This window comes from Cucurbita pepo, chromosome LG11 (assembly GCF_002806865.2).
Source record: "Cucurbita pepo subsp. pepo cultivar mu-cu-16 chromosome LG11, ASM280686v2, whole genome shotgun sequence".
Lineage (NCBI taxonomy): Eukaryota > Viridiplantae > Streptophyta > Magnoliopsida > Cucurbitales > Cucurbitaceae > Cucurbita > Cucurbita pepo.
The window spans coordinates 9,751,167-9,764,542 of record NC_036648.1 but is presented as its reverse complement, the minus strand read 5'-3'; the positions used below and the strand labels follow the sequence as shown (position 1 = coordinate 9,764,542).

At 39.0% G+C, this 13,376-nt stretch overlaps 4 protein-coding genes across 10 annotated transcripts in view; 3 read left to right on the top strand and 1 right to left on the bottom strand.

The window, feature by feature from the left end:
• The first annotated feature begins 117 nt into the window (after window positions 1-117).
• LOC111805878 (growth-regulating factor 1-like) lies at window positions 118-2,254 on the top strand. 4 transcript variants are annotated; one of them, XM_023691155.1, is made up of 5 exons: window positions 118-448; window positions 530-851; window positions 1,005-1,118; window positions 1,204-1,541; window positions 1,638-2,254. In XM_023691155.1, the coding sequence occupies exons 1-5, from the start codon at window positions 265-267 to the stop codon at window positions 1,796-1,798; spliced, it is 1,119 nt and encodes a 372-aa protein (XP_023546923.1). In that variant the 5' UTR covers window positions 118-264; the 3' UTR covers window positions 1,799-2,254. The 4 variants fall into 4 exon arrangements, with proteins under 4 accessions (XP_023546923.1, XP_023546920.1, XP_023546922.1 ...); XM_023691152.1 differs by having other exon boundaries at window positions 118-851; XM_023691154.1 differs by having other exon boundaries at window positions 118-898; window positions 1,055-1,118.
• A 679-nt stretch (window positions 2,255-2,933) lies between these two features.
• LOC111805881 (mediator of RNA polymerase II transcription subunit 20a-like) lies at window positions 2,934-5,591 on the top strand. Of its 2 annotated transcripts, none has more exons than XM_023691161.1 (5): window positions 2,934-3,090; window positions 3,262-3,404; window positions 3,480-3,661; window positions 3,840-3,929; window positions 5,246-5,591. In XM_023691161.1, exons 1-5 carry the CDS (start codon window positions 3,077-3,079, stop codon window positions 5,486-5,488), a joined length of 672 nt encoding a protein of 223 aa, XP_023546929.1. In that variant the 5' UTR covers window positions 2,934-3,076; the 3' UTR covers window positions 5,489-5,591. The 2 variants fall into 2 exon arrangements, with proteins under 2 accessions (XP_023546929.1, XP_023546930.1); XM_023691162.1 differs by lacking the exon at window positions 2,934-3,090 and adding an exon at window positions 3,118-3,171.
• Window positions 5,592-5,651: 60 nt separating this feature from the next.
• On the bottom strand, window positions 5,652-6,652 carry LOC111805879 (stress-response A/B barrel domain-containing protein UP3-like). Its single transcript, XM_023691156.1, has one exon. The coding sequence runs from the start codon at window positions 6,546-6,548 to the stop codon at window positions 5,775-5,777; it is 774 nt and encodes a 257-aa protein (XP_023546924.1). The 5' UTR covers window positions 6,549-6,652; the 3' UTR covers window positions 5,652-5,774.
• Window positions 6,653-6,800: 148 nt separating this feature from the next.
• The window catches only part of LOC111805882 (protein ELF4-LIKE 3-like), a 9,042-nt gene continuing 2,466 nt past the window's right edge, over window positions 6,801-13,376 (top strand). Inside the window, exons 1-7 of one of the 3 annotated variants that reach the window (XM_023691165.1) lie at window positions 6,870-7,147; window positions 7,241-7,361; window positions 8,237-8,306; window positions 8,466-8,557; window positions 10,265-10,338; window positions 10,471-10,562; window positions 11,313-11,475. Coding sequence is in view for 2 of the 3 variants with exons in the window: in XM_023691163.1 (XP_023546931.1) it covers window positions 10,372-10,379; window positions 10,471-10,562; window positions 11,313-11,475 (263 nt within the window). In the remaining variant the exon portion in view is untranslated. Of the gene's footprint in view, window positions 7,148-7,240; window positions 7,362-8,236; window positions 8,307-8,465; window positions 8,558-9,823; window positions 10,380-10,470; window positions 10,563-11,312; window positions 11,476-13,376 lie in introns of those variants that run through there. The other 2 variants (XM_023691163.1, XM_023691164.1) reach the window with 2 other exon arrangements.

Below are 13,376 nucleotides of genomic sequence, written 5' to 3'. Positions count from 1 at the left end.
CAGAACCATTAGTTTTAAACATTCACACAAGATTCTGCACCCCCCCAATGGTCCCTCAAATAAATATACCTATTCCACTCCCCCTGGCCCTTCAACATTTCTCCTTNGGAGTGAGCATCCGGCATTATAATCAGAACCATTAGTTTTAAACATTCACACAAGATTCTGCACCCCCCAATGGTCCCTCAAATAAATATACCTATTCCACTCCTCCCTGGCCCTTCAACATTTCTCCTTCTTCTTCACTGAAGAAAAACTCAAGATATGAGCGCACGAAACAGGCTCCCATTCACTGCAGCTCAATGGCAAGAGCTAGAACACCAAGCCCTCATCTTCAAGTACATGGTCTCCGGCATCCCTGTCCCTCCTGATCTGCTCTACGCCATGAAGAGATCCTCTTTGGACACTCCTTTCATTTCCAGGCTCTTTCCCCACCAATATCCAGACGGTAACACTTCCTATTTTTCTGTTTTGACCCGTATCATTCATTATGATGCCCAAGTTTTGGGTTTATATTGTGTGTGTGCAGTTGGATGGAACTTCGTGCAGATGGGTTCGGGGAGGAAAATCGACCCAGAGCCTGGAAGGTGCAGAAGAACAGACGGCAAAAAATGGAGATGCTCCAAAGAGGCATATCCAGATTCTAAATACTGTGAGAGACATATGCACAGAGGCAAAAACCGTTCAAGAAAGCCTGTGGAAGTTTTGAAACCAACAACAACAATAACTGCTCTAACCTCTAATCCATCTACCCCACCCATCTCCTCCATCACCCACAACTCCACCGCTTCACTCAGCACCAACTCATTTCCCTCTGAAATCCATACCCATTCTTGTTTCAATACTCCTCCTCCTCACCCTTTTCTCTATCAACATGGCTCCTTCTCTAGGCCCCCTGGTTCTGCCCATTTGCAGCACAACTCCAACCCATCCTTACTTCTGGACCCTCCTGCAGATTACAGGTTTGCACAAAAACACTTCTTTCTGTTTCCGAGATTGTTTGNTCCTCCTCACCCTTTTCTCTATCAACATGGCTCCTTCTCTAGGCCCCCTGGTTCTGCCCATTTGCAGCACAACTCCAACCCATCCTTACTTCTGGACCCTCCTGCAGATTACAGGTATGCACAAAAACACTTCTTTCTGTTTCCGAGATTGTTTGTTTTGAGACTTGACTGATGATTTTACCTTCTTGTAACCGAGAAGAAGAAATAGGTACGTTTATGCGGGGAAGGAAGATGTTGATAAGCATCCATTTCTATCGGAAGAACATTCTGGGAACATGAGAGGCTTCTCCGCTTCGTCTATGGAAGATCCCTGGCAGCTAACTCCTCTGACAATGAGTTGTTCTTCCTCATCCCCCAGACACAAGAACTGCTCAGCTTTACAAGGTGACTACTCTTCTTACTTGCAGCTGCAGAGCTTTGGCGGTTCCCCTAAGCAAGTGAAGCAAGACGAGCATTACTACGCGGTGGGAAAATATAATGAGATGCAGAGTAAGATGGACAGGGAGAAACCGGAGAAGACTATGCATCACTTCTTTGGTGAATGGTCTCCTGAAGACAGGGAGTCGTGGGTTGATTTGGATGATAAGTCATCCAATACTGGCGNACCGGAGAAGACTATGCATCACTTCTTTGGTGAATGGTCTCCTAAAGACAGGGAGTCGTGGGTTGATTTGGATGATAAGTCATCCAATACTGGCGCAGTTTCTGAAACTCGGCTTTCAATGTCTATTCTTAACTCGTCGCAGCATGACTTCTCCTCCATTTTCAGTTCCAATAAGCATAATGAAAACTGATGACCTTTTTTATCTGATTCCATTGTGCATTTAGTGAGAAACAAGGAAAGACTTTTGGTTTGTATTTGGGATCCATGACCCAGCTGTTACCAAAATGCATTACAAATAAGTTTTGTTTGTTTGTTTGATTGATTTTCTTTGACGACTAATGTCCAAAAATGTAAAGTGAAAGAAATGAAAGGGTAGTGTATGCATGGGGTTGAAGGGTAAGTGGATTTGTTTGTATGTTTGTTCAAGTTGAAGTTGAAGAGAACAGTGGTTAGTTCCATAAAAAGGATCCAAAGAGTGTGTTTGAATGCGGTGTGCCCCATCCACTTCAATGCATAAATAGTTAGATGATGAATGATGTGTCAGAGAGGTCTGATAGAATGCTAAGGTAAGCGTCCTGGCCATCTGTCTTCTGGGCTTGGCTCAACCTTCTATGTCTGTTGTCTTGTAATAATAATAATGGGAGAGGGCCCCCAACGGACCACCTTGATTCCTGCTTTCTCTCTCTCTCACCCCTTTCTCTTCTACTTTTTCAGCATTTAGAAAGGCTTTCTTCTCTTCCTTTCTCTCAAGGCAACTGTTTTGATTCATTTTGCTTGTGACCCTTTTCAGTTTACTTGTAGTTTCATGCTAAAATGGAGCCAAATTGGTAGCTTGTCGTGGGAGTAAAACAAGAAGGGAAATAGAGGATTGTCTCTATTTCTCTTATTTGTGAAAACTTGGAAGAAAAAAAGCTGTCTTTAACCACATTGATTTGATTGCCATTTTTTAGAACCACTATTTGAAGCTCTACATGGTTTAAAGACCTAAATTCTGAAGGTATTTAACAAGAAAAGACTTGACTAAGCAATAGTGTAAAAGCATATGGTCAAAGTGGTGGCCCTTCAGATATTGGAAGAGAGGTTCCACCGTTGTCACCTCCACTGTCCATTAAACAGAGAACAAATGTTTTTATTTATTTGTTTATTGTTCTTTTTGAGATCCAGTAGAATTGTATGGATCCCCGAAGGGCATGGCAACGGGCAAAGACTCAAGTTTGGGCTGGCAGGGGTATTTATTCTTTCAATTNGGGAACAAATGTTTTTATTTATTTGTTTATTGTTCTTTTTGAGATCCAGTAGAATTGTATGGATCCCCGAAGGGCATGGCAACGGGCGCAGACTCAAGTTTGGGCTGGCAGGGGTATTTATTCTTTCAATTGGGCTTTCTGTGAAAGTTGCAAATTGTGCTTAATCTGCTCCGAACAGCCTCATCTCCGTTGTTTTGGTGCGGCTTTGTACGAGTGGAAGTATGCCGCTAAAATGGTAAAACCCCAGAAACCCCCNCCGCCTCATCTCCGTTGTTTTGCTGCGGCTTTGTACGGGTGGAAGTATGCCGCTAAAATGGTAAAACCCCAGAAACCCCCATCAAAAAAGTGCTCGTTATTTCCTGTGGATTTGTTTATTGATCTACTTTCTTCGTTGTCCTTTGATTAGGGTTTTGCATTGGCAACCGAATGCCGGCAGCACTGTTAACAGTCAGATACTCAACGAGGTTTCGCAGTGTGTTGAGAGTATCCATGGCGTTAAAGGGGGCAAGTGGAAAGCTACTCTTACATTCTACAAACCCATCTTAAGAGGTGATCGCATTCTTTTTGTAGAGACGTTTTTCGGGATTTGATTACCTAAATGAATCTTAAATCTGTCAACAACAGATACGAACATAGCAGCGGGCGAGTTCCCGCGCGACTTTCTTGGAATTTCTGTGCCGGAGCAACCAAACAAGTACTATCTCATAATTCGTGGCCAACGGATCGTGTTAGAAGCTGATTTTACGATTCAGGCTATAATGGAGAAGCTGCAGTCTTACAAATTGCGCGTTGCTCTCAATTTCGAGGTTGGGCCACCCAGGCTTTTCTAGTTCTGATGCATTCTTCATTTCCCCATGTCCAGAAATTCAAATTTGGAGTTGATTTTTGTAGCTATCTTCTCTCTGTTCTTCTGCCCTTTTGTTTATAGTCGTGTGAGATGGATAAATCTTTGGTTACATACAGTTTGCCTTGTTGGTTTTGTAGGGGTTTCAGTACCAATTAGGGGATTTCCAACTAAGAGTGGGAAAAGTTGTTCCCAACAATTCCGAGAATTTGAGAGGAATTGTCATGGAGGTAAGGCTCATTGCATCTTTTCATGTCAACTCTGCTCATATGTTATTGCACGTTCTTCTTGTTGGGTTTTTTTTTTTAATGTCTTGTTTTTGTATCTGAGCGAGCAGTTTCTTTTCCTATGAGCTGTTGGCCTCTGTGGTTTGTTTGTTAGGAACCACGACTTCTCAGAATGGTATGGTATTGTCCACTTTGAGCGTAAACTCTCATGGCTTTGCCTTTAGTTTCTCCAAAAGGCCTCATACCAATGGAGATGTATTTCCTTAATCCTCCCCTCGAGCAAAGTACATCATAGAGCCTCCCCTAAGGTCTATAGAGCCCTCAAACAACCTTCCCTTAATTGAGGCTCGACTCCTTCTCTGGAGCCCTCGAACAAATTTCACCATTTGTTCGACACTTGAGTAACTTTTGACTACATCTTCGAGACTCACAACTTCTTTGTTCGACATTTGAGGATTCTATTGACATGCCCTGATACCATGTTAGGAACCACAACTCTCCACAATGGTATAATATTGTCTAGTTTGAGCATAAGCTCTCGTGGCTTTGCTTTTGGTTTCTCCAAAATGTCTTGTACCAATGAAAATGTAGTTCCTTATAAACCCATGATCAACCCCTTAATTAGTCGACGTGGGACTCCTCCCCCAACAATCCTCAACATTGTTCTTAACTCAAGAACAATGAAGTAGAAGGAAAAGGCATCAAATAACTAATTAGTAGGCTCTGTAGTGAAGGATCTTATGTTGAGAAGTAGTGAGATCTGATAAGGATATCTTTGCAAAAGCCTACGTAGGCATAGTTATGCAAGTTCGTTATTGTGATCTTCACGCTTTCTGAGTAAATTCCTCCCAAAGAGTTTATCAAGTTTAGAAAGTGTCTTCCAGTTCACCTGGATGCTTGATTATAATATGTAGCCTTTGCTTGGGCTCAATTCCCGAATGTGGTGCTCATCCTGAAACAAATAAAGCAAAGTAAAATGCCGATTTCAAATGTATGGCTTTCTTGTCTCAAAAACATTTTGCCATGTTCTTTATTTGAAACGTCTCTGAGATGGCTTGCTTTCATGCTGAAGTTGGAACCTTGACACTTCTCTAGCAAATCTCAATTCAATCCCGTAATTTGTTTCGAATCTATTACGATGAACATGATATTGGAAGGACTGTTGAATTTGGAAAGCAGGACTCGTATTCAAGTAGAATCTGTATGTCAAAATGTGCACATGTTATACTTTTTGGCTGCTGTTTGTTGCTCTTCCAATGAAACATTTTGAACACTTTGAGACCGTTCACTATTCCTATGTTTAAACCTGTATATTGCAGATTGAGTATCTGCCAATTTCTTCAATGGAGAAATCAAAACAGGTGATGGAGGAGTTTTTCGAGGTATGGCAAGAAGCCATGTCAAAAAGCTCCCTACCTGGTCGTTTCATGCACATAGAACCCAACTTTGCAGAATATGGACTGTCGGATTACTATACTTCTCAACACACAGCGGTTCAGTATGCCAATGTGATGGCCCAGCTAATCGCTACTGTGCAAGCAGTTCAATCAGCCAGAAACTAGAATAAAAATTGCTTCTTTTTTTTATTTTTCAGCTTGAGATCAGAACTCTTATGATGTTTAAACTTGTTCCTCTTATTCGAATAATGGAGGATAAATTTGACTGAAATTGTATGCGCTTGAAAATGTTAAAATGGACGCCAAGGCGGCGAGCAACAAACAGAGAAGAAACTCAAAATCATCGGAATGCTACAATTTCATACATCACGGTGGACGCTTTTATTCAATTTCAACACATAACATCGTTCATCAGAAATTTGTTTGTAGCGACAATCATAGATGGATGGGATTAGAGACTCGCGGTTTGCGCCGGCGGAACCACGTAATCCACCACAATCACACTCTCCAAATGCTCCCTGACCTTCTCTTTATGCAATTCAACCATTTCTGGGTCTGAAGACGCCGCTTCCAACTCCTTCGGCCCCGGGAAAATGGCAATCGAAGCGATCGAATACCCCTTGGCTCTGCCCGGGGAAAAGTTCTCGCCCACCGTCAACTGGACATTGGGCCCCAATTTCTCCCTCAGACCTGCGATGACCTCCAAGATCTCGTTCTTAACTTCCTCCGCCAGATTCTCCTTGAGTTTGAGGAAGGTGATTCTAAGGGCAGAGCCAGGAGGTGCGGCGACGGGGCCTTGCAAAGCATCGGCGACCCAATCGACGGCCATGATGTCATCGCAGATAGGAAGAACAAATTGCTTGACAACGTCCACGTGGGCGGAGTGGGCGGAGTAGCTGGAGAGATCCTCCTTGGAAGGGTAGCGGCTATGAAGGAGGTGAGTGAAGTTGGAGGCGGAGGAGCAGTTGCGGAGGACGGGGGCGGCGGTGAGATGGAGGACTTGTTCAAGGGAGGTTAAGGAATTGAGGCCAGTGAGCATGTCGTTTACCTTAGAGGAATCGACGCCATCTTTAACCTTGAAGAGGACGACGTGTTCGATTGGCGGAGTGTGTGTAGACATGTTGACGGAGAAGGGCCTGAAGGAGGGGCGATGGTTTGGGCGGAGGCGGAGATGCCTAGAACTGGAAGGAAGCGTGGAGATCGTACGGAGTGCAAGTGATAGCATTTTATCCCCAAAAGTGAAATGAGTATCAGAGAATTTGGGCGACGGGGACGTGCTAGGGTTTCCGATTCTCTGCTTCTAAAATCAATCACCCGCTAATCCTGTCCGTTACTTTTAAAGTAACGCATGGACACTCTTCCAAGGCCCCCTAAAATCTCAATACAACATTCCAAATATTACTTCTACCCCAAAAAGAATTCAACTGTTTACACCCTAATACGAATAAATTTGTTATAATTAAGTTTGCTTTTGTTCCTGCCAGTTCAATTTTACACACTCTTCAATACACAAATAGTGCTAGAAAAAACCACCAAATGCTCTTATTTTGGCGAACTGAAGCCATGAAACTTACCACTATGTTTGATAAACAATGCGATTTTAGCTGGTTTTTGATGTTTAATGAAGTTCTTGTTACATTTGGATCTACAGTTTAGTTGTGCTACAATCTTCGACAAAGGAGGTCGCAAATTTCCTTCCGGCCTCTTCTTCTAAGTTCTAAGCAGAGTCGGTTCGTCGAGCGAAGATCTGTGCGCTCGGTTGCGTCTCCCGCGTCTTCTCCCATCCAGAGTCTCTTCCTCAAGCCGTCTTCAGAATATGCTCGAGTGAGTTTCCGACGTCCATTCTCTAATAGTCTTCCTGATCTATTGCTGTCATGTTTGTGTATGATAATATATTCTGTCTATTTTCTGTTGAAGATCACTAGAGTATGAACTATACTTGATGGCCGATGTAATATAGTTAACAGTAAGCCCAATTGAGGCCCAAATGATGATGATCGCTATCGACTTTTTGGAGGCGATCGTTCTGTGGTTGAAGGTTCGCCTGAATCCATCTTTTTCATCTTAGACTACTGCTTTTACGTTTTGTATTAAACTTACGTTTTCCCCCGAGTGATAAAATCTCCGTATAATTCTTGGGTTTGATCAGCACCAAGATATTTTCTTACAATCTAGATATTTGACTATTATGTAGTATTTGGCATGATAAATGAACTTACTCATCCTTTAGGCCTCATGCAAATAGTGGACTTAATTTCTGGCTGTTGTATTCATGCGAATGTTATTTCATCCTTGCTCATGGACCAAATTTTGTTCGCAATTACATCCAATGCCTGGACATGGGTAAAAGATATCTTGTAGACATAGTCGATAACTCTGCTGAATATATCTTCTAACAGGGTGAGCAAGATAGACATTCGTGATTAGTAGTTTCTTCTCATTCAATTTCACTGTTATCTTGAAGGCCGCAACAACTGATAACCTGATACTTTCCTCATGCATCATGGACATAAAGCAAAATTAGGGGATGATTTTTCTTTTTTCTCGAAAAGATAAACAAATGTATCAATATAAAGTTTCTTCTTCTTAGTGGTTTGTTGTATAACGTTAATGGCTCCTTTCATTTACATATATACCATATTTGTTGTTGCACACAAATCAAAATATTTGAGAAAATTTCTGTCATTAAAATGATTTTATTTAGTTTCATTAGTGTCTTTCAACTCAATTGGTGGGATGCTTGTAGAGATAGTTTTAGCTTGGCCCTATTTTTGTTGGCGTGCTCATCTTGAACAAGTCTCTCTAGGATGCAGTGCACTGCATTCTGTTGGTGGAAACCGAAAACTTCTATGGCAAGTTTCTGGTTCAGTTACGCACTTTGTTTGTAACTTTTGTACTTTGTTTCTTCTCAAGGTGTTAACATAGACGGGGGCTGAAGGATTTGGATAGATCATGTTCCAATGTCTAAGCATTAGTTACGATGGTATATCATATTAAATGTTTTTAGACCTCTTCCATGGCTGACTTGTTGTTTCTTGTCTCAATTGTTTCCCTTTTTNTATATCATATTAAATGTTTTTAGACCTCTTCCATGGCTGACTTCTTGTTTCTTGTCTCAATTGTTTCCCTTTTTCTCTTGAAGATCAGAAGACTTGAGTAAGTGCATTCAACAGGATTTCTGCATAGAGGCATAAAACCTTCCTTTCTTCGCATCTTGGGCAAAAAGAAAATCCGGTGATGAGCTTTTTTTCCCTTAGAAAATATATAATAAACTATTTGTTTTCAGTGTTAATCAATTACTTCAAGATTTTCTTGCCAGCCTTTTTCTTTCTTGGTTGTGTTTAGCATTCTGAACTTTGTTGCATAGTTTACATAGTCGAATTTGGATTAACAAAAAAGATAGCCTGATGCAGCCACCAATTATTATAACTGGTTTACCTTGCCGCATCTTATTTTTCTTGTATTGCTGTTCTCACTGGTCCGTCATCTCTCGATGTTTATTGCTTGTTATGTCTGTAGTCTGTTTTGTGCTTGACCTGTTTAGTGAAGATGTTAGTGAATTAATACAAATTTTCCTTACATTTAGCTCTCTGATCATTTTAGATCGTATTAAAATCCTCGTTTAATAATTCAACATTGAGAATGTTGTACTGTTTTTAACTTTTAGTTTTAGCCGTATGAGTACATTCAAGTGATATTTCTACAAGTATCCCCCATAATTTTGAAAGTTAACCAACACATTAACTGTTTGGGGCCAATCGTATTAGAACAATAATAATTTTCTTATGGAATGCAGTTACCAAAATTGGAATATTTCAGTTACTATAAATGCGATTCGACCTTAATTCTCTCTGGCATGTTGATATTATGATGACTGCTCTGCTCATTGAAGAACACTATCTATTTTCTCCCTTGTGGTAAACCGTTAAAAGGCAAAGGCCTTATTTAATGATAGAATGTTGTTAGTGACTAATCACGGATGAAGGGTCTTATTTGGGATTTATGTCGAGGATTGTTGGAAGAGGAGTTCCATCTCGGCTAATTAAGGAGTTGATCATGGATTTATAAGTAATGAATATATCTCCATTGGTATGAGGTCTTTTGGGAAAATCAAAGGTAAAGCCATGAGAGCTTATGCTCAAAGTGGACAATATTATACTATAGTGGAGGTTTGTGATTTCTAACATGGTATCAGAATCATGTCCTTAACTTAGTCATGTTAATAAAATCCTCAAATGTCGAACAAAGAAATTGTGAGCCTCAAAGGTGTTGTCAAAAGTGACTTAAGTGTTGAACAAAGGGTGTACTTTGTTCGAGGGCTCCAGAGGAGTCGAACCTCAATTAAGAGGAGGCAATTCGAGGGTTCCATAGGCCTCATGGGAGGCTCTATGGTATACTTTGAGGGGAGGATTGTTGGAAGAGGAGTCCCATATCGGCTAATTAAGGAGTAAGAAATACATCTTCGTTGCTATGAGGCCTTTTGGGAAGACTAAAAGTAATGCATGAGAGCTTATGCTCAAAATGGACAATATCATATTAGTATAGAAGTTCGTGATTCCTAACAATTTATAATATGGATTGCTTCTGTTCAGCGGAGCTTTTTCTCCAAGCTTCATCTCTGATAGCTTCCGACAGGAAACTTTTCTTTGAAAAATATGAGGAAATCATGGTACATCTTGGTACCATGAATTTTGTTAAAGAAAAAAATCCATTAGAACCACATATTCCTTATGGCCTTGGTCCGACAAGGTTTTTTGTTTATGTTCATATGAACTAAATTTCTGACCATGGTTAGCTCTCAAATCTTCTTCAATCACGAAGTAGTCCTCCTATTAAAAGATATTTAAGGGTGAAAATGGTTACCATTTCACTTCTTAGGTTTAGTCGTGTGAAAACTTGTATTTATTTTGAATATTTACAATATTTTGTTTGTACATGAAGGTGATGTTTTTTGATGCAAGTGACAGATGACAAGGTTAACTGATGCATAATGTTGGGTGATCGAATGTGGAAGAGTAAGCATCACTTGTAGTGGTTTACCATATTCCATGTCCATGTCAGTCTCTGCTATTATTAAATGTTTTGAGAGCTCTTTCATGCTTGAGTTGTAGTTTCTTGTCTTATAGGTTTTCCTTTTCCTCTTGAAGATTAAGAGAATGGAGTATGTGCATTCAAAAGGATTCCTGCAGAGGCATTAAACCTTCCTTTCCTCTTGCATCTTGGACACTAAACAAATTAGGTGATGTTTTTTTTCTCTCTCTTTTTTCTTTTGTTTAATAAAACAAATAATAATCAATCAATGCAGGATTCTTATTTTTAATCAATAAAAACTTTCTAGGTATGATAATCACGTTGTTCATACTACACTTTTGACTTTATAATTCTTTTTTGGATAACAGTGAACTCCACTTGATTTTAAAAAAGATGATGGAATGGCATTTAATTAATGTGTAGTACCCATATAGATTTTTTTCAATGTAGTATTGAGTACTTTCATTAATTGATTACAACATCTTTTTTTGATGAAAACACAGAGCTATGAAAAACAATTTTTTCAATATGAAGTACTTTTTTTTATTATTGTAAGGGATGACATGCCATTTTAAACTTGAAAAATAATTGAAAAGTTATATCTTTTCTATTTCCCTCCGGATTAGTTCAAGTTGGTTAATTAAGAGGAAAATGAGCCAAAATTTTTAATGAATGTTGGATTTTATTCTCTTTTGAACTCCGATAAGATTATATCAGGAGAAAAACCACAACTAATGGAACCGGAAAAAAGAAAAAAGGAACATGGCCATTTCTCTGATATGTGATCGTTGGAGGGCTATGGCCTCCACTGCTGTTCTTGCTCTGCTGCTCATCTTTCAATCTATAAAGGCCAATGATTTCAATAACCTTTGTCTCCTCTTCTCTTGCCCATTTGGGTTGGCTTCTTTCCTTTCTGTTTCTTTGATTTTCATTTCTGTTCTTTGTTGGGTTACTTCAGATTTTGTAATGGCTGAAAATGTGTGCATAGAAGTGAAGTACACTATGGAAGAGGAACCTGTAAAGCTTCTGGGAATGAGACTTTCTCGTTTGGATGTGATTATGATTCCACAATCTGACGATGGATGGCCACTTCAAGTTTCTCCCCTGCATTATACCCAAAGGTGAGAATCATCTTTCTTTCTTTCTTTCTTTCTTTCTTTCTTTCTTTCTTTCCTTCTTTCTTTCTTTCTTTCTTTCTTTCTTTCTTTATCTCCTGCAATATTATCCTTCATGTGTTTTTCCACCCCTGATTTTATTAAAAAAACATTAATCGGAAGAGGATAAAAAATGGTATGATATTGTTCACTTTGTGCATAAGCTCTTATGGTTTTGCTTTTGATTTCCCTAAAAAGCTTCGTATCAATGGAGATATATTCCTTACTTATAAACATATGATCAACCCCTTAATTAGCCGATGTGGGACTCCTCTTCCAACAATCCTCAACATCTCCCTCTCTAGTCTCTTGTGCTTCTTTCTCCCTTCGTGCTCGTGCTTCTTCCTTTTTTCTTGCGCTCGTTGGGCGCACGTACACAAAATTCAAGAAAAATTCTAGCTCTTTTTCTCTTGAACTCTTTCTCTTTCTCTCGAACTAGCCCAGCAAAATCCTACCCGGTCACGTTTTTTCTATTAATTGTCACCCCCTTTCGTTTTTCATGTTTTTTGGGTAGCAAGTGTCCACTTATCCTCCATCTCTTTAGGGTGTAGGGACGTGAGAGAGGGAGGAAAGAAGAAGTGTAGAGAAGATGGGTCGTGAAGGTATTATGTATTTTTACTAGATGTTGAAGCAAGCAAAAGGTTATGCATCCATTGTTTCAAAAATTGGGTTTTTTTTTTTTTCCTTGTTTCTAAGTTTACCATGTTTAACTTCTATCTATAAACATTTGAGTCTATCTTTTTTTTAAAAAAATTGAAAACCAAAACTAATTATTAAGAATTATATGATTTTTGATCTATAGAACAGAAAAGAAAATGACATTATTGATTAAAAATTGCTAAGATTTGAATAAGTAGGACCTACGAACGGCCATACTAAAGATAAAATCCCAAAAATAAAAATGAAGAGCACACCCACAGAAAGCGAAAGCCCTTTGTTTGTTTATATCGTATCCCCAAAGTCACTGAAAACAACCCAATCCCATTTCCCCTTTTTCCTAAATCTCCTCATTCTTCTCCAAATAATTATCAATTCCTTCACTTCCCAACTTTCTTAAACCCAAATTATATATATATATATATATATATATATATATTTGACTGAAGTCGACTTTCAGCCTTAAAAAGGCTTAAATTATAAATGAATAATGGCAGATTGAGATTATGCAATATATAATATTTATTTATTTATTTATTTATGTATGTATTCTTGTTAGTCAATATCGGCAGAAGATTGAGATATTTCTTAATTCATAATTTAACATCTTTTTTTACTAGCAGATTTTTTTACTAGCAGGATAGTTACTAACCATGCTAACAAAATATTTTTTTTTTCGGTAAACTTTACTGTTGACATATTTGGGTTGAAGCAATTTTCTGTTGGGTGTTTTGTATGAATCTTCCTAGAGAGAGATACGTAGTGGTATGTGAGTATTGTCTTTTGTCTTAGAAACAAATAAGAGAATACCTAAACTTTGCGTTGTGGAATCAAATTCTAAATGGACACACGGACACACGGTAGAAACGCAACGCAACTAGGAATCAAGTATTTAGAAATTGAACTAAAAAGTTTGCCTTTATTGTTGTGTTAACATAGTGATTAAGAATCTTAGAACTGTCTTTTTACTATTTATGAATTGAATTGCGTTTCAATGGTGAAATTCCCTTGGGTTGCTTGGCTCCACAAATTGGTCAGCACCAAAATTAGTTGTCATTTGCTAACTCCTGTTTTGGAGGATCTTTATTAGTGTACACCGAAATTAGTAATGGGAACCCAGAAAGGACCTCGAAATTGGAGTTTCGAGACACAATTCATAATATATTCTAATAATAATGAAACAAAGAAAGAAATAATTAAATGTTTGACAG